The sequence below is a fragment of the Diceros bicornis genome, chromosome 8 (assembly GCF_020826845.1).
Source record: "Diceros bicornis minor isolate mBicDic1 chromosome 8, mDicBic1.mat.cur, whole genome shotgun sequence".
Taxonomy (NCBI): domain Eukaryota; kingdom Metazoa; phylum Chordata; class Mammalia; order Perissodactyla; family Rhinocerotidae; genus Diceros; species Diceros bicornis.
In genome coordinates this window covers 33,935,311-33,955,564 of record NC_080747.1, presented here as the reverse complement: position 1 = coordinate 33,955,564, position 20,254 = coordinate 33,935,311, and the positions used below count along the sequence as shown (strand labels likewise).

Sequence of the window (20,254 nt, the reverse complement as noted above, 5' to 3'; positions counted from 1 at the left end):
AGGTTATATTAGCTATGAACTCTCTTTCAGGATAGTAAAGGGGGCATTCCAACATAATGGTTACACTAAGGCGCCATGGACCTGACGCACTGGGAGCCAAAGGTGTGCACCTGCTAAAGCTGGGCTTGGCCAACAGGATGAGTGGTGGAGCTGGTGGCATTTAAACTCATAGACATATAAGAGACTTTAGTGAGCTTCCAGTCTATTTAATTCTTTCATTTAAAAAAAATGAGGAAACTGAGATCAAAAAAGGAAAAGGGAGGGGCCGGCCCCGTGGCATAGCAGTTAAGTGCGCACACTCCGCTGCTGGCTGCCCGGGTTCGGATCCCGGGCGCGCACAGACACAGCACTTGTGAGGCCATGCTGAGGCAGCGTCCCATATAAAGTAGAGGAAGATGGGCACGGATGTTAGCCCAGGGCCAGTCTTCCTCAGCAAAAAGAGGAGGATTGGCAGATGTTAGCTCAGGGCTGATCTTCCTCACAAAAAAAAAAAAAGGAAAAGGGAATTGGTTAATGTCACCCGATTAGTTAATGTCAATCTTGGGACCAGACCCAGTTCTCTTAATGGAAGAGTCAAATCACTCTACATGAAACTATTTGAAAATAAAATTAACATTGTTTAAGCAAAATGTTAAGTAAAACGTTTTCCTAAAGATCTAACAATTTAATATTATATAATTAATTCCAGTATTTTCTAAGGTTAAGATGGATCTGAAAGCAAAGTTTTACCAGATGTAGAATAGATTATAGAATTGATTATATCAAATCAATTGTACTTGGGATAATATCTAACTCAACCACCAGCAGAGTAAGTACTCATTTAGTGAACTTGTGATTTAAAATTATTACTGCTTATTTCTATTTTTTTTTGTGAGGAAGATCGGCCCTGAGCTAACATCTGCCAATCCTCCTCTTTTTGCTGAGGAAGACTGGCCATGGGCTAACATCTGTGCCCATCTTCCTCCACTTTACATGGGAGGCTGCCACAGCATGGCTTGACAAGCAGTGCGTCAGTGTGTGCTCTGGATCCGAACCCTGGGCCACCACAGCGGAGCGTGAGCACTTAACTGCTACGCCACCAGGCCAGCCCCTCTATTTATTTTTATGATAAAATAAATAGAACCTGGGCAAAATTATGAATAGTCTAACAAGCAGTTCACAAGGCTGACTTTGGCCAATCTATATCAGGACTGGTCAGTTCAGTCCAAAACATTAGGCCAAAATGAAGGCCCAAGTACTTTCCATCTTGCCCAGAAGGGCCACAATAGTCACCGACAGCTATTGGTTTTTCTTTCCTGACTCAACATTGTTCAAACCCACATAGCTAAAAACTTGCCATAAGCTTTCCTATGCTGCCACCTCCTGGATACGAGCATAATTTTGAATAAAGCTTTTGTCTTCTATCCTTCAGTGTTTAGATTCAGTGGGTATTAGCTACTCAATTTGGTCTTAAATATCCAAATATTGGTCATTTAAATATTGTTGCCTCTGATGACTAGAGATACCTTAATATCAACCAAAGCAAACAAACCTATGAATCTCCATTTTCAAAACACTTCTGTCCTTAGAAAGTTGTACTATAAAGTTTAAATCATATGATTCCCTTCTCAAAAATCAGTACCCTACAAGACGGTAAATACACTTATATTGTTCACGTACCGATGTGAAACAGAATGTACCCCTCTGACTGCAAAGAACAAGGCACCGATGGACTGGGAGCCATAATTTAGGATAATTTTTAGGAAACATTGTTTTGGAAATGGGGCCTTATCCCAGGAAATGAGGTCTCGTTTGGCAGTGAGCAGAAAAGGTCACTTGGCACCTTATACTTTAAGCCGGAGCAAAAGAAGAGGAGGGGCTCCAGCCCTGTGGCCGAGTGGTAAAAGTTCCACGTGCTCTGCTTTGGCCACCCAGGTTCACGGGTTCGGATCCTGGATTCGGATCCCGGGCATGGACCTATTCCACTCACTGGCCATGCTGTGGCGGTATCCCACATACGAAATAGAGGAAGATTGGCACAGATGTTAGCTCAGGGCTAATCTTCTTCAAGCAAAAAAAAAAGAGGAGGATTGGCAACGGATGTGAGCTCAGGGCTTATCTTCTTCACCAAAAAAAAGAAAAAGGAGAGGAGGATGCAAAGAAGACAGGTGGTGATAAAAATAAAAACAATAGTATTTACTGTGTGCCAGGTACATTCCCAAGAACTTCACAAGCTTTCTCACATGGTTCTCACAACAAACCTGTGAGGCAGATACTGAACCCACTTTGCAGATGAGGAAATCAGGCCTTGAAGGGTTGTTGGCCAAGGCCCCCAGCTGGTAAGTACAGAACTGATGGCACAGCCCGCAGTCTCAACCACAAAGCTATGCCGCCTGGAAAGTGTAGCCCTAGGAGACCTGGGATGAGCAGAACTGTCAGAAGACAAAATCAAACAGCACCTGAATCAACATAATTGATTTTAGTTTAAAAAAACCAAAGCCAAGAGGAGCCTACACGACAACCGCTTGTAATGTGGTCTACTACATGGATTCTGGAACAGGGATATTAAGTGAAAACTAAACAAATATGAATAAAGTATGGACTTTAGTTAATAGTAATTTATCAATGTTAGTGCATTGATTGTGACAAATGTACCATACTAAGGTAAGATATTTTTTAAAAAAGCAAGCTTGCCTTTTAGAGAGTGATTAACACTATCGAAAACATGAGTCCTAAGATTAGGAGACATATTAATATAAACTCTGATTTTGAATCAGTTTAAGAATATTAATTGCAAACATAAGCAGGGAAAAGAAACCATCAAGTGACTTAAATTACCCAAATCCAGATCTTTTGTACTAGGAGGAAACAACATCCATACTATTTCTTCTGCTGAGACATCTCTACTTCTCTTTCTCCTTTGTTCATAAAGATTCAAACACACACACTCCTCAACTCTATTAACAGTTTATGCTACATGAATATAGTTACTCGGCGTGCTATGTCCTAAGCTCTATGTGCCTTATCTTAGCTCTATCCTCACAATCCTGAGAGAGGTCCCATCATTCCCTTTCTACAGGGTGGCACCAGGCAGCCTGACTACACAGGCGATTCTCAGCAGCCCATTTTTAACCGTTATGCCAAACCACACCTTGTTCCTCAGCCAACGCCAAGACAAGTCAAGACTTCAAACAAGTGAACAACTTAATGCTATTATCCAAATGTATTCATAAGATCACATCACTCAAGGGACAAAGAAGTAACTCTGTCAAATTAGCACGTCAAGTCATTATTAAACATGACCGGGTTTATAAGAAACTGAACATGCTCCAAATAAGCTGAGGTTTAGGAGAAAATAAAGATTAATTTAAGTTCTAAAGTAGTTTTATAATGAAGGCTGTTGAAAGACAGAATGATGCCCGTGGAAGACAGAAGACTAAGCTAACAAGTTGTACTGACTTCAGTTATAAATTGAAGAAACTTGAAAGTAAGCTAGAATTAACCAGCAGGACCTCACTGCAGAAGTCTCAGTCCTAGGGAAAAAACTTATGCTTTTTTATTATAAAAGTAATATGGTAATTTTAGAAAGCTTGGAAAATGAGAATATAAAGTTAAAATCACCCATAATCTGAATACCTAGAGACACGGGCAGACCCATGTTTTTGAGAAATTGCAAATTTCACAAGGACACACAAGCCAGGAATTGGAAGAGGCCATTAAAATGTGGGGCCCTGGGGCCCGCCCCGTGGCTTAGCGGTTAAGTGGCTCCACTACTGGCGGCCCAAGTTCGGATCCCAGACGTGCACCAACACACCGCTTCTTCGGCCATGCTGAGGCGGCGTCCCACATACAGCAACTAGAAGTATGTGCAACTACGACATACAACTATCTACTGGGGCTTTGGGGGAAAAAAAGGAGGAAGATTGGCAATAGATGTTAGCTCAGGGCCTGTCTTCCTCAGCAAAAAGAGGAGGATTGGCATGGATGTTAGCTCAGGGCTGATCTTCCTCACAAAAAAATAAATAAATAAATAAAAATGTGGGGCCCTAAAGCTTAAACTTCATTCACTTTAAGTTAGGTCCATCTATGTTCAGCATTAATCAATATAGTGGGCTCTCAGAGCCAGTCTGCTTGGGTTTGAATCTCGGCAACATCACTTACTAGCTGAATAACCTTGGGCAAGGTGATTCAGTTTTGCTGTGCCTTATTTTCTATCTGCAAAATGGGGATCATGCCAATCTCATATGATGACTAACTTTAATTTAGAATATAGTAAAAACTTAGCTTCTTTATGGTCCTGTTTTTTTCTAAAGACATATGTATACACGTTTATAAAAAACTCACTAGTTTCATGTGTGAACATTTTTCCATGTTCTTGGGTCTTTAAAACAGACCAAGTATTATACTGAATAGATGTGTAACCTAAAGACTCCTCAATTGGACATTTTGGGTGTTAGTTTTAAAAGGGAGATGCTTAGCATCAAGTGGCTTTGCCTGTTGAAAGCACTACAAAGTCACCTCCAATGCCAAAGACTAGTAACATTTAAGGAATAAGCCAACTGGACATAGATCTTTGACAAATCCAAGATGTCAATTAAGAGGGTTGTTGGGGAAATGAGGGCATAGTGCCTTCACGTGGAATACAGTCTATGGTACCCTGGGATTACACATGGCTGGCCTCAGGGAGGGCAGTGGAGATGTTGGTACAAAATGGAAACTTCTAGAGGCCCGGCCCTTCCCAGATATCTTCACTCTATTTTAACATGAAACAATGAGGATGTGGGAGAGGGTAATTCCTTTGCCCCAAGTTACGGAGAGGCAGAAGTGGAGGTCAAAGACGGGCTTGATAAACCCTAAAGCCTGTTATATTGACATCCTGCTTAGGCGCTACTTTTAGGTTGTCAATCCACAGTCTCAGTCCTGGTTTCCCTAGTGATTAGCAGTGAGAACGTGGGCATGTAATCTAACCTCTGTGTCTACTTCCTCAGTAAAACTGAAATGTCTCTGCACCTCTAGGGTTGCAATCACCTACATACATTAGCTCTTGCATAACCTTCCACGGTGTGGCATGCTAAGGGCATGTTAGAGTTTGAGAGCATTTTAATAAATATGCTTCTCCTACATGAAGTATAAAGTCTTACGGCTATATTGAGTAGTATAATTTGTATTTCTGAGGCCAAAAGCAATCTTTTTACCAGCTCCTATCAGTAGGAAGGAGCCTTGTTTGGTTTGCTTTCCCCTAAGCCGATCTTGAAGGTGATTGTATAGAAGTCACACACCAAGTTAGAACAGAAAATGCATTCCTCTGGCTTCAACTCGAAGCAATTAGAATCACCTGAATCACTGTATATTTAGTTTTTTACATTAAAAGGATGTCAATAGTAATGACCACTTTCCTCCTAGGAACCAAAATATCCTTCATTTAGAAGTTGGAATCAAAAGTGTTATCACGGTGGAATAATGAGAGCTGAAAACTTTAATGCAACTGAGACCCAAATTATCTGGACTCCCGACAACAAACAGGATGAAGCCCTTCTGTGATCACAGTACGAGCAGGAAGCATGGCTTCTTCCCCACTGCCCTTAATTCCTGCAACTAGAGAGGAACCGATATATCCAAGTACCAATTGTTGAGAATAATATCATTTAATATAACACAAGCCTATAAATTAGTGTATCCTAATCTACAAAATAGTAAGACAACAAATGGCAAAGACGTTTGTTTAAAAAAAACACTAATTTCTGGAAAACAAGAAATAGCTAAAAAAAAAAAAAAGAAACCTACATTGATTGGAGTGTGTCAAGTGGACACAGGAGACAAGTGAAATAGCTCTCCATGGCCAAAGCTGAAACAATCTGAGCAAGAAGATGTAGTAATGGATTAAACCCAGAGTGCAAAATAAATATCCATGAGTTCACACTGACATAAGCGATTGCATCAAGAAGAGACAAACTTCCTTACAAAAGAATTCCAAATAATTTATAGATATTTTACCCTCCACAACATAATTCAGGGGCCAGCCTGGTGGCATAGCGGTTAGGTGTGTGCACTTTGCTTTGGCAGCCCGGGGCCCCAGGTTCGGATCCCGGGCGCGGACCAACGGACCGCTTGTCAAGCCATGCTGTGGCAGCGTCCCATATAAGGCAGAGGAAGATTGGCAACAGATGTTAGCTCAGGGCTAAATCTTCCTCACAAAAAAAAAAGAAATTCAAGTGCCTACTCCTAAAGTGTGGGCTGTGCATCGAGACTTCCTCCAGAGTATAGTATGGAGGGAAGTGGGGGTCAGAAAAGTAACTCTACAGTGGAGAAACCTGACAAAGCCCACCTCAGCCGGGTGATCAAGGTCAATACTAACAGTATAAATCCTGTTGATAGCATGTACCCTTTATACGACGTGGTGAAAAGGGCACCTTCCCTCTGTGGCCTTCCTCCCCCAAAACTTAGTGCCCTAGTCTAACTATGAGAAAAACACGAGACGAATCCCAAGGGGGCATCCTGCAAAATACTTGGCCAGTTCTCATCAAAACTGTCAAGTCATCAAAAATGAGGAAAGTTTGATGGGGCCGGCCCCGTGGCTTAGCGGTTAAGTGCGTGCGCTCCGCTGCTGGCAGCCCGGGTCGGATCCCGGGCGCGCACCGACGCACCACTTGTCCGGCCATGCTGAGGCCGCGTCCCACATACAGCAACTAGAAGGATGTGCAGCTATGACATACAACTATCTACTGGGGCTTTGGGGGAAAAAAAAGGAGGAGGACTGGCAAAAGATGTTAGCTCAGAGCCGGTCTTCCTCAGCAAAAAGAGGAGGATTAGCACGGATGTTAGGTCAGGGCTGATCTTCCTCACAAAAAAAAAAAAAAATGAGTAAAGTTTGAGAAACCGTCATGGCCAAGAGGAGCCTAAGGAGACATGATGACTAAATATTATGTGGTATCTTGGATGGGATCCTGGAAAAGAAAAAGGACATTAGGTAAAAACTTAAGGGATCCAAATAAACTACGAACTTAATAGTAATATCAATATTTGTTCATTAATTATAACAAATGTTTCATACTAATGTAAGATGTTAGGGGAAATGGATGAGGAGTGTATGGGAACTCTGTAATATCTTCTCAATTTTCTGTAAATCTGAAATTGTTCTGAAAAATAGTCTACTTAAAATTTTTTAAAAATTCTACAGGTACACATAGTAATATAAACGTATAGAAAAAAGTCTAGAGACACACTGAACCAATAATATTGTTATGGTAATTTTCTAACCTGTGCCATATGAGTTGCTTATATGGAAGACATAAATGGATAGTATTATAAAAATAATTTCAGACTTATAGCAGGGAAAGTAAAAGAAAAAAGAAAAACCAGTTTAGGCTTATCTCTTATGAGCAGAAAAGTTTTATTCCTTTTAAGGACAAACAATTAAACCACATCCAAGGCCTTAACTTACAGACACAAACCAAAGTAGCCATTTAGAGCATTAGATATTGAGGTACAAGACATACACTGGGGGAAATGCTTCGCCACCTGAAGCTTACACCAAACTTGGCTCGATCGACAGCTGAGCTCTGCTAGTGCTTGGGTGTGGCTGAGGGTAAGAGCAGGTCTGCAGAACCGAAGGAGGACAGCCGTATTCTACAAGTACGGAAGCATCTTAGACTGCATTGGTCGGGATATGTTTCACGTTGAAGGGAAGAGGGGAAAAATGCCAAGTCCCTCCCACAGGGCATTAGGCTGCCTTGCAGAGCGCCACAGCAGAGAAGCGGACTTCGCCTTGCTCACGCTCAGTGAATTCTCTGCAGACCTTGGCGGCATCCTGAAAGGAGGGATGTCATTAATATGCAAACAGCAACAGCTCAAAATGAAAGTTTCAAAGGGAAAGCACCAGGAAGATCTATTAATGCTCCAAGTTCACCTTGACCAACTTTAAACCTCCCATTAAACTTGAAAACCAGGGCTGGCTTAGGGCAAGAGAAAAAAAATCAGGTGATGGAAGAGACAGGGACCTGCATCAGAGATGTGACTTCAGAAGTTCTGACTCCTTTATTACTTTCACTGAATTCTCTGTGCTTCTCCCACCTTGTGCCTGGTTTTCACAGGAAAACTACACTGCTGTTAGTGCTCGTTTCCTCAAATCGAAACAAGATACAAAAGTGATCTCTCTCCCACAAGGGAGCATAAAAGAAAAGTTCTCCTAACTCAGAAATTCCCAGAGTAGAAACAAATTTCTTCGAAGTAAACATTTTAGAAAACAGCCTTCAAGTTTAGATACCTGGTATTCCAGGTACAAACAAGCGAAAGATTCTTAGATATTTATGGTGGAGTGACACGTGTTACTAACGCTGAGACCTAGATTACAAAGATTGGTAACAGAAAAATCAATCCCAACATTAGTTTATTTACCAAATTCTAGGGTTTAAATGTCTTGGGATCATAAATATCAATTACTCTGTTCAATCTGTAATAAGTCCAGTGGAAAGATAGCTCCACAAACAGCATTAGATATAAGACCTTTACAAGGATAGGGAATACTCTGTGACACAGAACAGTCATGGAACAGCAGCTCCCAAGGTCTAGAAACCCCACCTCCATAATGAGTTTGGCCCTTAAAGCATCAACCATATCCGAGTTTCGTTCCTGCTTTAGAACCACTTGCAGAAACTCAAGGAGGTCTAGATTGACATCTACCTTTTATTCTCTATCAGAATTTTTCATATATTGTTATTCCAGACCTTCCTTCCTCAAATTGACTTTCCTGTAGGACCCACAGTGTTGATTAATATTAAGGGTGTGTCTCTAAAGAGGACAGCCATCCTCCACAGACAATGAGCAGTGACCTAATTCATTCAAGTTTAGGATATTTGTGTTAAGTTTTATGTACTTTCTCACCAGCTTAACAATAATTTAGTGTATAGTTTAGACACCCTAAAACATCTTTAACTGTACAGAATGAGCCTTACTGAGGATAAGAATTTTCACTAATTAAGATATTGGTTTATATTCATTTAATTTTAAATGTGATTCTAATTAGAGAAGTTAGTTTTTATATTTTTTTTAAACATAAGTTTTACTGTCCCCACACCTCATAAATTCTACTCAAGTAACAGTTTTAGTATCCTACATGGGGCACATTTTATGGTATTAGTGTTAGATATGAGTTAGTACATCCCTCAGAGCTTTATTAGAAGGACCAGTCTTTCCTCGAAATGGGTCATGACCAGAAATTCTGCCTCTGTTCTTATTCTCTCCTATAAGTAAACTCTGACTCTCTCACGCAACCCCACCCCCGCTCCTGCTTCTCTAGGTCTATTTCTATTCCATATTACTACTCCCATATACCCCTTGTATATCCAAGAACTAGCTCTAACTGATCTCAGGTGTATATGACAGCAAACTAGAGAAAGAGACCCTCCCTCCTCCAGTGGCATAATTTGGCCCACTAGCACCTTCAGGTCATCAGGCCTATTACAGAGAAAGGTAGTACTGTACAGTGGCTAAGATGGTCTCAGTTTGAACCCCGGTTCTACTATTTTATCACTGACCTTGCGCATCACTTAACCTCTGCACCTCAGTTTCCTCATCTGTAAAATGTGAATAACAACACCTAACTCACAGCCTCATTAAAAGGATTCTCTAAAAGATATCAGTCACTTAGAATAGCATCTAGCACATGGGTCAGCAAATTGCAGCCTGTGGGCCAAATCCAGCGAGCGGTCTGTTTCTGTGAATGAAGTCTGAGTGGCACACAGCCACACCCATTCATGTAGATATCGCCTACGGGCTGCTGTGGAGCTGTAACAGCAGAATCAAATACTTGCAACAGAGCCATATGCCACACAAAGCCTGAAATATTTTCTACCCGGCTCTTTACAGGAAAAGTTTGCCAACCCCTCGTCTGCAAAGCACAAGCACTCAAAAAAGATTAGCTGTTGTTACTACAAATGAAGTAGTTCTGTTATAACTTAACAGCATTTTTTATTTTACCGCAATTAAGCAACTTTCCTTTATAACAGTAAATTGATCCAATTCTAGAGACTCGTTTTTAGGGTGAGAGGCCTAGGCTAGTCAACTCTTATACAGAATTAAGAGATTCCTGTAGTCCCTTGTCCCAGGATGGTTACGCGGTAATCCTGCATCTTAACACTCTTGTCAGACATGTTTTGAATCTGCTTCTCTCATCCTCTAAGAGTGGACCATGTGGGAAGGAAAAACTCCTGAAGTAACGGCCTGACCAGAATGCAAGGTACACCACCTACAAGCCTGACCCAAATCCAGCCAGCCTGAGGGATGAGGAGAGGCTCAGGTTGCTGTTCCTCCAGCCGTTAGCTATGATGTAACCTGACAAGGGGACAATGGTCACCTTCATCCCACAAGGAAGTAAAGCAATGGCTTTCAGGCTAGTTCCAACCATGGGCTAAAGACAGCACCCGATACAGATTAGTCAGGGCTACAACAAAGGATCCTGTTTAAAACCATTTGCTGTAAAATAAGGTAGGCAGAATTACTAAAACGATCTTTAAGCCCTAAAGACTGCTTTTAACCCAGATGATTGGTGCTGGCAAGTACTGAAAAGGTGCCGGCACTTTAGAATAGACAGTGTGGCCAAAGAAACAAGGGCCCTGGTGAAGAGATTCGAAAGATTACCTGCAGCAGCAGGTCCTCTGAACTGGTGCCATGGTTCACGGGAAAAGGCATTCGTCCATCTGTAACACAGAGGCCAGGCATGTCAATCCTCTCTGCACACGTTCTGGCTGCTGTGCTTGCCCAGCCTAAAGGGAAGTTCTAGATCCTTCCAAATGCCACAGCCACACCCACTCCCACAAAGGCAGCCTGGTTACAAAGCAACAAGCTGAAAATGAGGGTCAAGTGTTCCTAGATATCTCTCCCAGGCAATGCTCATCTACAGTCAACAAGACCACGTAAGCCCAATCTAGCTACCCTAAGAGGCTTATGCCCAACTCTTGGGAAGGAGCACAGAGCAAAAGTCAGACGCAGTCTCTGAGGTACAGGAAAGGTGGAGGCAAGAAGGGGTCCTTCAGATTTCATTTGCCCCTCAACGCTGCTGACTGGCCCTAAGTCGCCTTTGCCCTTGTTTGCCCATAGGTAGTGTCTTGAGACAACATGGCTGCAAGCCTTTCTCCGATAAAAAGGGGACGACTCTTACAAGACAATTTGTCTTGTTGCCACACACCAGTTAACAGAAATTACCCCAACATATCCAAATTCTTTTTACACAAACAAGTTCATATTGAAGCATTGATCTTTTTCCAAAAGTAATCCTTGTCTGAAAAGGATGATGCTAGGGACCCAACACTGGTAATGCTGTAGTGGAAGGTAAGAAGAGAAAATTTGAACACGTACACCTTGAACTGGCGCTGATCTATTCTCTTTACCAGTTTGTGACTAAAGCAGTCATTCAGCAGGTCAGTTGCCTGCAGGGAGTGCTCTGGATGATGAAGGGTTAAGTGCCCCCATGAGAATACCCTGTTGTTCTGGCTTCATAAACAAAGATATACTAAGCGCCATAAAGTTACCTACCAATACTGTAAGAGGAATTAAGTATGAAAGAAAGCATGAAACTATATTAGATTCCAAAAATGTAGTGAAACATACCAAGTTCGTAAAGGTGGCCATCCACGTTGTTAAACAGAATAAAATGAAAGTTCACTTTGTCATCTACCTGAAGAGAGTCAAGAAATATTTTTGAAAATGAGTACTTTTTTATTGTACTATATACTGCATTTTAAAATTTTTCTTCCTCTGGTTGAGCTATAATTGACATATTGTGTAACTTTAAGGTGCCCAACATGTTGATTTGACACATATATTTTGCAATGATTATTTTATAAGAGCTTAACTCGTTAAAAATGAATTCTCTCATTATTTAAGTGTAATATGCTTGAACTGGAATTGCTTATATATTATTTTAAATTATTAGAGCTAATATTTATGTATTTCCTATATACTAGGCCCTGTTCTAAGCCCATTAAGGTAGAAACCCTGTAACCGTCAGAATTCTACGACTTGTTTTTACTGAGGAGGAAATTAAGGCTCAGGGAGGATAAACATCTCACCTGAGGTCACCACTAGAAAGTGGCAGAGCCAGTTATAGTTATAAAGGCACCATCACTGACTTAAATCAGTTGACTTGAAGGCTCTGTTCAGATTAATGGTATAGTTAAGCCTTCCGGAAATTTTCAGTCCTTGCTGGTGTATCTTACTCTCTCCAACAGTCTGCGAGGACCATGTGAAATGCTCAATTACTAGGGGGAGGGTTATTCACTCTATCAGACTCATTTGGATCTAAACAAAATACTATCAGTTTGAATTTACTCAAGACTACGTGGACCACCAATTAGATTTCTGAAGAGCATTATTCTGGTAGAATTTTCTGGCGTTAATTGGCCATGGGTGGAAACACTTGCTGTGTTCCAGTAAAGAGGTTCTTGCACATTTATTTCAGGGGAAACACAGGCGGCACCTGTGTAGTCTGGCTCTGATTTGTATTTGCATTTACCCGACATTGGCCTTCCTGTGCCACGGCGTCATGGGCTGCCTGAATGGCCTGCAGAAGAGAGAGAAGAATTAGCACAAACCCCCCCAGAGCTCTTGAAAAGTGATGCTCTGGAAGTTCTCTTCCTACCTCATTCTTTTCAAAGCATTTTGCTCTGTCTTCAGGGGATAACTTCTCCGTTTCAGAAAGAAACTGTTTCAGCACTGATCCATCCTCTTAAAAAAAAAATGCACATATTAGTACAGATAAAGAAACGCGAATGGGTGCACTTATTGCTGAGTTAAGCTGTGGCACAGCCAGTTGTGTTTAGCAACCTGAAATCTTTACTATGGCCTCCAGGATGTGGATGGGCTGTCCCCTCTGTCTCAGCCTTTTTCCAACCACTCCCTTCTCACTGCATTCAAGCCAGAAAACTCTCGTTCCCCCAGTGTGCCAAGCCTTTTCTTCTATCTCCTCCCTGCCACCCTGGGCCCTTTCACCTCCCATCTCACACTCATTTCTCAAATCTCTTATCACCTTTGTTACAGCACTTACCCATTTGTAACAAGTATTTGTGAGATTTTTAGCACCATAAAGGCAGGAACTGTCTTGTCTATTGCTCTTATCTACGGCACCTAGCAATGCACTATTAATTTTCATTGCATACATGATGCAACAATAACATTCTAATCTAGTAACAGTTCTCAAACCAAGATTTTTTTTATTGTGAAATTTTTGTTGTACATTATTGTCAGTCACTATATAAATGCATCCCTTCACCCCTTGTGCCCACCCCTCACCCCCCTTGCCCCTGGTAACCACCGAACAGTTCTGTCTGTCAAACCAAGATTTTTTATATCAGGATAGAAAATGCCATCTTCTAATATAGTTGTCCAGATAGACATTAGCCTCAAGATCTTAAATAGAAATATAAAGAGCCTAATAATCTGGCCCAGAGACAAATGATCAGCTGACAGTTGGTATAAGCGCTTTGTCATTGCTCAGTGTGGGTAAGTCCAGGAGACATTGAATACATAGCTAGAGCAAGAGCAACTTATATTTCAAAAGACCTCAATTTGAACTTTCACCTCTAAACTTAAATAACGAATTTGCTAAATGGGGACCATTCAAAATTTGGAAGTGACAGGAATCCTCTTAACTTTATGAGGAGGGCTGTGGCTCAGATTAAGTCTTTGGCACATCATAACCATGGTTATAAGAGAGTAACAGTATCTCTGCTGATCTCAGGAACACAGTATTCTAAATAAAGTGAAACTTACTGCAGAAGAAATAGAAAGGATCAAGTTACAACTTTTTATTATGGCTCAGTCAATACTTGAAAAAGCAACTTTTAGAAGATCTGGATCTTCATGGCCAGACAAGTCAATTTTTTTTTTTTTTTTTGTGAGGAGATCAGCCCTGTGCTAACATCTGCCAATCCTCCTCCTTTTTTGCTGAGGAAGACTGGCCCTGGGCTAACATCCGTGCCCATCTTCCTCCATTTTATACGGGACGCCGCCACAGCATGGCTTGCCAAGCAGTGTGTCGGTGCGCACCCGGGATCCGAACCGGCGAACCCCAGGCTGCTGCAGCGGAGCACGGGCACTTAACCGCTTGCACCACCGGGCCAGACCCCAGACAAGCCAATTTGTGTGTGTGTGTGTGAGGAAGATTGGCCCTGAGCTAACATCTGTTGCCAATCTTCCTCTTCTTGCTGAGGAAGACTGGCTCTGAGCTAACATCTGTGCCCATCTTCCTCTATTTTTTGTATGTGGGACACCACCACAGCATGGCTTGATGAGAAGTGCATCAGTCCACGCCTGGGATTTGAACCTGCAAACCCCAAACTGCCAAAGCAGAGTGCGCGAACTTAACCACTGAGCCACTGTGCCGGCCCCAAGCCAATTGTCTTTAATTTCAAAAGTATACCAGGAGTCAAGTTTTGGCTGCATTTTCCTTATTTAAAAAAAAAAAAAAAAAGTATTTGACCTGCTACAAGCAACAGTGCAAACTACTAGTTGAAGTTATTCAATTCTTAGCCATCCCCACCTGTCGTCTAAATCAGGGCGTGGCAAACTACTGCCACCTATTTTTGTAAATAAAGTTTTATTGGAACATAGCTACATTCATTGGTTTACACCCTGTCTACGGCCACTCTTGCACTACAAGGGCAGAGACCATACGGCCTTCAAAGCCTTAAAAATTTACTCTCTGACCTTTCAAGAAAGTTTGCTGACCCTTGGCCTATATCATACATAATGCCATGTATTTTAACATATTTTAGTGCTGTCAATTGTGCTTCTGACAAGCTTAAGGGCTGAGACTCATTTCTCCTATATCCTCTACAGCACCCATTGGAGGTGAGCTAAAACCCCTGACCTGACTTTGTTCACAGCTGGATCTTTCAAGGTTTCAACCAGCTGCTATGCCTCCCTGCAGAAACTCCCATGCTATCCATGTCCAGCTACTCTAGGCTGTTTTGGTTCTCCTGTTGCTTATGAGATGCAGAACCATCAAAGACAAGTCCTAACTGTTGATATTTTATGGCTTAACATCATCTCTAATTCTTCAGAATTGTTGAGAATTGAACAGGAGCATGTGAGAATCACAATTTGCTGTCTGCAAACGGAAGGGCCTATGCAGAGAGGCAGCACAAAACTGCATCTTATTCACTCTTCCTTTCCAGTGGAAGAAGCCAAACCATGCTTCTTGGAGGATCAGCATCCTTCCCTCAAAACAGAGAAACAATAAGAATTCACCCACCGATTATATCTGGATAGGTTTCAGGTTTCAAAAAAAATTAAGGCAATGATTTTGCTGAATAGGGGTTTTGGAATGAAGAGTTATGGTTAGCTAGGGGTCAGCTAGAGAATGACTGGCCTCAAAACCCACACCTACCAAACTCCAGTTTGTCCTGGTTATTGGCCACTGCGTGGATAAGCCCGATGGTACCACAGGAGTTCCCAATAGTCTGCTTCATGAAGTACACCTTAGGACTGACTTCTTGTCCCTTCAGTTCTTCAATCTGTTTTTTCCTGAAGTTCTCATGCTGTGAATGTAAGAAACATTTTCATATCTCAAAATGAAAACGCAAAGAACTAACAGATGGCAGCACAGTGAGTTGTACCACCTAAACAGAAACACAGTGGGATGTGTGACCAGGAGCCTTGGTTCCAGATGCTGGCCAGCGCCCAGAGAGTGGCCGTCTGCCTCTCACACCCACGCCAGCCCGTGGGGTTCTGAGAGTTCTGAGACTCCACCCGGATGCTGCAGTGCAGTAACGGCCTTGGATATTGCCCAAGGCTTTGTCTAGACACCACTGTTGCAGTGGTGTCTAGACCAGTGAAATGGATGGTCTCCTGAAGTCAGAAAAACAGACAAGTTCATTATTTTCTTCCTTTAACACCAACAACTGTACTTCACATAGGCATTCCAATCAAGCTTTGGTCAATTTAACACCCAAGAAGAAACCAGCCAGTTTATATCTCACTATTCTTTAAAGTTCTGTTTCTATTCCATACAAGTATACTTCTCTTCAAAAACAAAAACAAGCCTGAACTGTTGAACAATTTAAAGAAATTATTCCCTCACCCTTTTTAGGAAGGAAAGACAACTGGTCTAGGGTGTTGGGCTGTGATTTCACAAAAACTTTTTTTTTTCTTTTTTATTTGCTAAGAAAGATTAGCCCTGAGCTAACATCTGTGCCCATCTTCCTCTATTTTGTATGTGGGATGCCACCACAGCACAGCTTGACAAGCAGTGTACAGGTCCACACCTGGGATGTGAACACACAAACCCTGGGCCGCCGAAACAGAGCACACACACTTAACCGCTATGGTTAAGTTTTGTGGGGGCCAGTCCCCACAAAAACTTCTCATCCTACAAAAGCATCATGTGACACTTGTTTGTCCTTGCCAACTATTCAATCTGAGGCCAGATCAGTAATTTGCTGGGGAGGGGAGCTCAGCAATTTGCAGTAAATGAACGAGAGTAGAGACGGTTTTCCTCAAAGCATCCATAGCTCTTTGTACAGTAAGTTAGTGGGCTTATACCTTAAAGGTATGACTTCTCAGTTAAAAACAGGGTGCTAACGATACAGAAACACTAATTGCCCATAACCAGTATAATTTGAACAGAACACCAGAAGTCTATTTCCAATTCTAGTAGCCTTGCATCACTGTATGTGGAACTGAAGTTTAAGCCTTGTCCGTGGTACCATCAGAGGAATAAGATCTCTTGTCTGACAATCAACTGCAACTCCAACTAGTAGAAAGTCCTAACATCATATATCTACCAGATCCTCGAATTGAGCTGACTGTTAAGGATTTTCACTTTTCTAGGTTAAATTTTTTAAAAACAGGATAGCACCATTCTTCAGGGTTGTTTGAGCTCTTATTTGGAGACACTTCTGTAAATATTTCATTATCACTTAAAGTGGTCCATTTAGGATTTCATAATATTCTCTTAGGCAAAGTTAGATGCTTTCTAAATTAACATTAGCTTATTTGAAAGTCAACCCACAAACTTCAACTTCTCTTTGAATTTGCTTCAGTGTTTAGCCCAGCAGGTGTTTTGTGTTGCAGAACAGGTGCTCAATAAATCTGAAAGAACGAATGGGAACTAAAGGACCAAGTATTGAGCTCTTTCAAACATAAAACATTCAGCCCAGAATGATCTCTAAAAAGATCTGCTTGATCCAGCAAAAGGAGACCAGTGGGCTTTTGAAAAACAAAACATGCTGCACCACTGCCTCCCAGAGGCCTTGCCTCTGAGTGCTGCTCAAAATCTCCGAGTCATCATGGTTCCTCTAACAAGAAAGCTCTCTTGTGAGAGGCTCAAATGAGAGGAGACTGCATTTGATTTGGTCAACAGGGAAGCTAATTTGACTTGCAATTATTTGGCAGCTCCATTTTAAGTTAAGTAAAGACTTTGGCAATAAAAGAATGAGTCAGTGAGATTATTCTAATAGCTTTAATAAGTGATTTTAACCCACAATACTTAGCCCATTTACTAGCAAGAACGCCTAGGAACTTCCCATAGGGCTTAATTTATGCTGAGGACGCTTCTAGAATATCTAGCCTTAGGATGGTGCTTCAGTCAAGCTCACTCTGTATTCGGAATGATGCCCCAAATGCTAATACTCCAAGTTTTGCTAAAGCAAATTTCAACCACTCCCAAATCAAGGGTCAAGTGATAGCAATAGGAGATAGACAACATCATGCTAATTAGTGGGATTCCATACATCGCAAGACAATTATCCCAGCTACCTTTTTATATCTGATGCTCAGTCTTTAAGGTACATATATATCCATGCACACTTGAGGAAAACCATCTAAAGAGAAATGAATAGGTGTTTCTAAGACTGCTCTAATGCCCACCTATTTCATTTAGCTACAAGGTCAGAGAGGAAAGAAGAGAGGGGTGGAAGGAGGTTCCCACACAGGAACCATACACAAATGATTAAGCTTTTTAAAAAGGCACACTGGAGAGGCTAAAAGCCAAGTGTGCATGTTGTAGGGAGCTGAGGGTTGGGAAGAATCCTGAGTCCACAGGAGACCCAAGCAGTGGATGTGGGGAACTAAAGAACCTATTGTTTTCCTGTGGTTTAGGCAAGCTCGTCCCCCTCCATTTTATAGTAAGGTGGGAATCTGAGAACCAGACAATAAACTGACAGGTCACAGCCCTTAAAGGAAAACAACCAGCCATTCCTTGGAATTGAAGGCTCAGAAAAGCCTAGGTTCAAGCGAACTCATGAGTAGGATGAATTCTTTCCCTGGATAACTGGGATGATGGAACTGAGATGCTGCTTCTCTTCCAAATTTAAGGCAATGCTGGATGGATGCGCGATGAGGCAATAAGCGCGATTACAAGAGCCCCAATGAGTAGGTACCACGAAAATGCGGGCTCCTCCCTCCATCCCCCACAGGGAGGGGGGCAGTTTTGCCAGATCTGTGGGCCCAGACCAGGAGGGAGGAGAGCTGGGAGCCTACACTGTCCTCGATGCCTCTCTCCGGGTTAGGAGCAGTCCGCACCCCGGGCCCCCGCCCTACCTGGGCCGTGAAGGGAAACAGCAGCAGCAACGCGCAGGCAGGCGCTGGCACCGAGCCGAGAGTCTCCTCCTCCAGTCCCAGCACGTCCACGAAGCGCCACTGGCCGGCGACCCCCAGCCGGGCCAGCACCTGCGAAGAAGAGACAAGGAGGCCAGGCGCGCGGAGACAAGCAAGTCGCGGCACCTGCCGGTGGGCGGGGCCGGCTCGGTCCCTCCGTGCTCCCACCCGAGCCTGGGAGGAGTCCCTACCCCGCCCCCCACCCCTGCCGGCGCAATGACACAGCACAAAGCGCGGCCCACACGTGGCTCCCGCGAAGCCCGGGCACCCGACTCCGCGCAGCCCGCGCCACGCCCTTGGGAGCTCGGCCCTGCGCTCGCATCTGGGCGCAGCCTCTTCCTCCTCCATCCCACCCCCGACCGGTTTCGCAGAGTCACCCCCGGCCCCCCGATGCAGGGGCACGAGGGAGGGCGCCCGGATCGCGCCCCAGCCGGACCACCTCTGGAGCGCGCAGGGCGCTGCTCAGGTCCCTGGGAAACAGCCAGAGGCGGTGGGGGCCTCCGCCTCGGCGCTCCCGGGCGAGGGGAACAGAGGCAGCGCGAGACGCCACTCACTTTGTTCAGCATCTGAAAGGCAAATAAAAGAAAAAATGCTGAAATAGAACCAGTCAGCGATACGGCTACCTGGCGAGGGCTGACCCTCAGCCCGGCGCTCCCCGGACAACGGTGCACCTGCCGCTCACCTCGGGGTTAATCTCCATCGGTTTGAGCTGCATCTTGGCGAACGGCGAGAAAGACCACAACCCAGAGGAGAGGAAAAACAGCAAGCGGAGCCGCCCAGGCTGCCTCTATAAAGCGCCGGCCTGACGCACTGTGGGTGCCTGCGCAGGGGGAGCAGAGGCAAAACCAAGCGAGGGGGAAACGGTCAGCCGCAGCCCAACGGGCACGAATCCCCCCATGTGCAGCGCGGAGTGGTACGGTCAGGCCCCCGAACCTTGCAGTCTCACTTGCTGGTGAGATAATCTCGTGGTTGTGGAGAAGGGTTTTGTTGGTGGGTGTTCGTTGAATGTATGGAGCAGTCCTTTTGATGGAGTCTAATTTTTTGCGCAGGTCCTGGGTACCCACCATTTCTACCATCCCAATTACCTGAAACGTCAGGGTTTCTGAAACGTTGAGAAAAAGCTTCCACTCAACAGGTATATATTTAATCTGAATATAAATGTCTCCCAAATCTCGCAGCAGTGTGCATTTGACCTTAGACAATTCATCCTCCATGTTAAATCAAACCAGTACTGAGGTTCGTTTTTAATTGACTGCCTAGAATGAAACAGTGTGGAATATAGCAGATATTGCATTAGTAATGCTGATGTAATGTGACTCCAGGGAAGAATTGGTCATGGGGAAGCTGTAGAAACCTGGGGGATGTGACCGTAATACAACACACAGAGAAGGCAGGCGGTGGAGACTTTAGGAAACAGATCCAGGGAAAAGACAGGTATCACTTCGGATGAGAAGACGTAAAAGGAAAAGCATTTCTAAAAGAATGGGAGGCTTTGAAAAATAAAATTCTGAGTTCACAATAGAATACATACAGTGAAGAAGGGAATAGCCACTGAAGAAACCACCATTCTCTGATGATCTCAGGTGGAGTTTGTTTTTCCTACTGGCATATTCCAAAGATGGAGAGAAAAAGCATATGCGGAAGAATGAATAAAAGCTGTAAGAATAGTGCCAGGAAAGCTAAA

The 20,254-nt window shown here is 43.3% G+C and overlaps 1 protein-coding gene across 1 annotated transcript; it reads right to left on the bottom strand.

The window, feature by feature from the left end:
• Positions 1-7,352: 7,352 nt before the first annotated feature.
• UCHL1 (ubiquitin C-terminal hydrolase L1) lies at positions 7,353-19,313 on the bottom strand. The gene is made up of 9 exons (XM_058546960.1): positions 19,253-19,313; positions 19,125-19,136; positions 18,514-18,642; positions 15,362-15,512; positions 12,614-12,699; positions 12,488-12,535; positions 11,584-11,650; positions 10,615-10,673; positions 7,353-7,786 (listed from the first exon to the last, which is right to left on the bottom strand). Exons 1-9 carry the CDS (start codon positions 19,283-19,285, stop codon positions 7,700-7,702), a joined length of 672 nt encoding a protein of 223 aa, XP_058402943.1. The 5' UTR covers positions 19,286-19,313; the 3' UTR covers positions 7,353-7,699.
• Between the last annotated feature and the right edge of the window lie 941 nt (positions 19,314-20,254).

Bases quoted from the DNA above. Each gene is read 5' to 3' on its own strand.
- UCHL1 (XM_058546960.1), bottom strand. From the start codon at position 19,285: ATGCAGCTCAAACCGATGGAGATTAACCCCGAG. The intron at 15,513-18,513 runs GTAGGGCGGGGG...TTACATTCACAG, and splicing joins TGTTTCCCTTCACGGCCCAG to CATGAGAACTTCAGGAAAAA. The intron at 11,651-12,487 runs GTAAATGCAAAT...GACTCTCTTCAG, and splicing joins CACAGGAAGGCCAATGTCGG to GTAGATGACAAAGTGAACTT.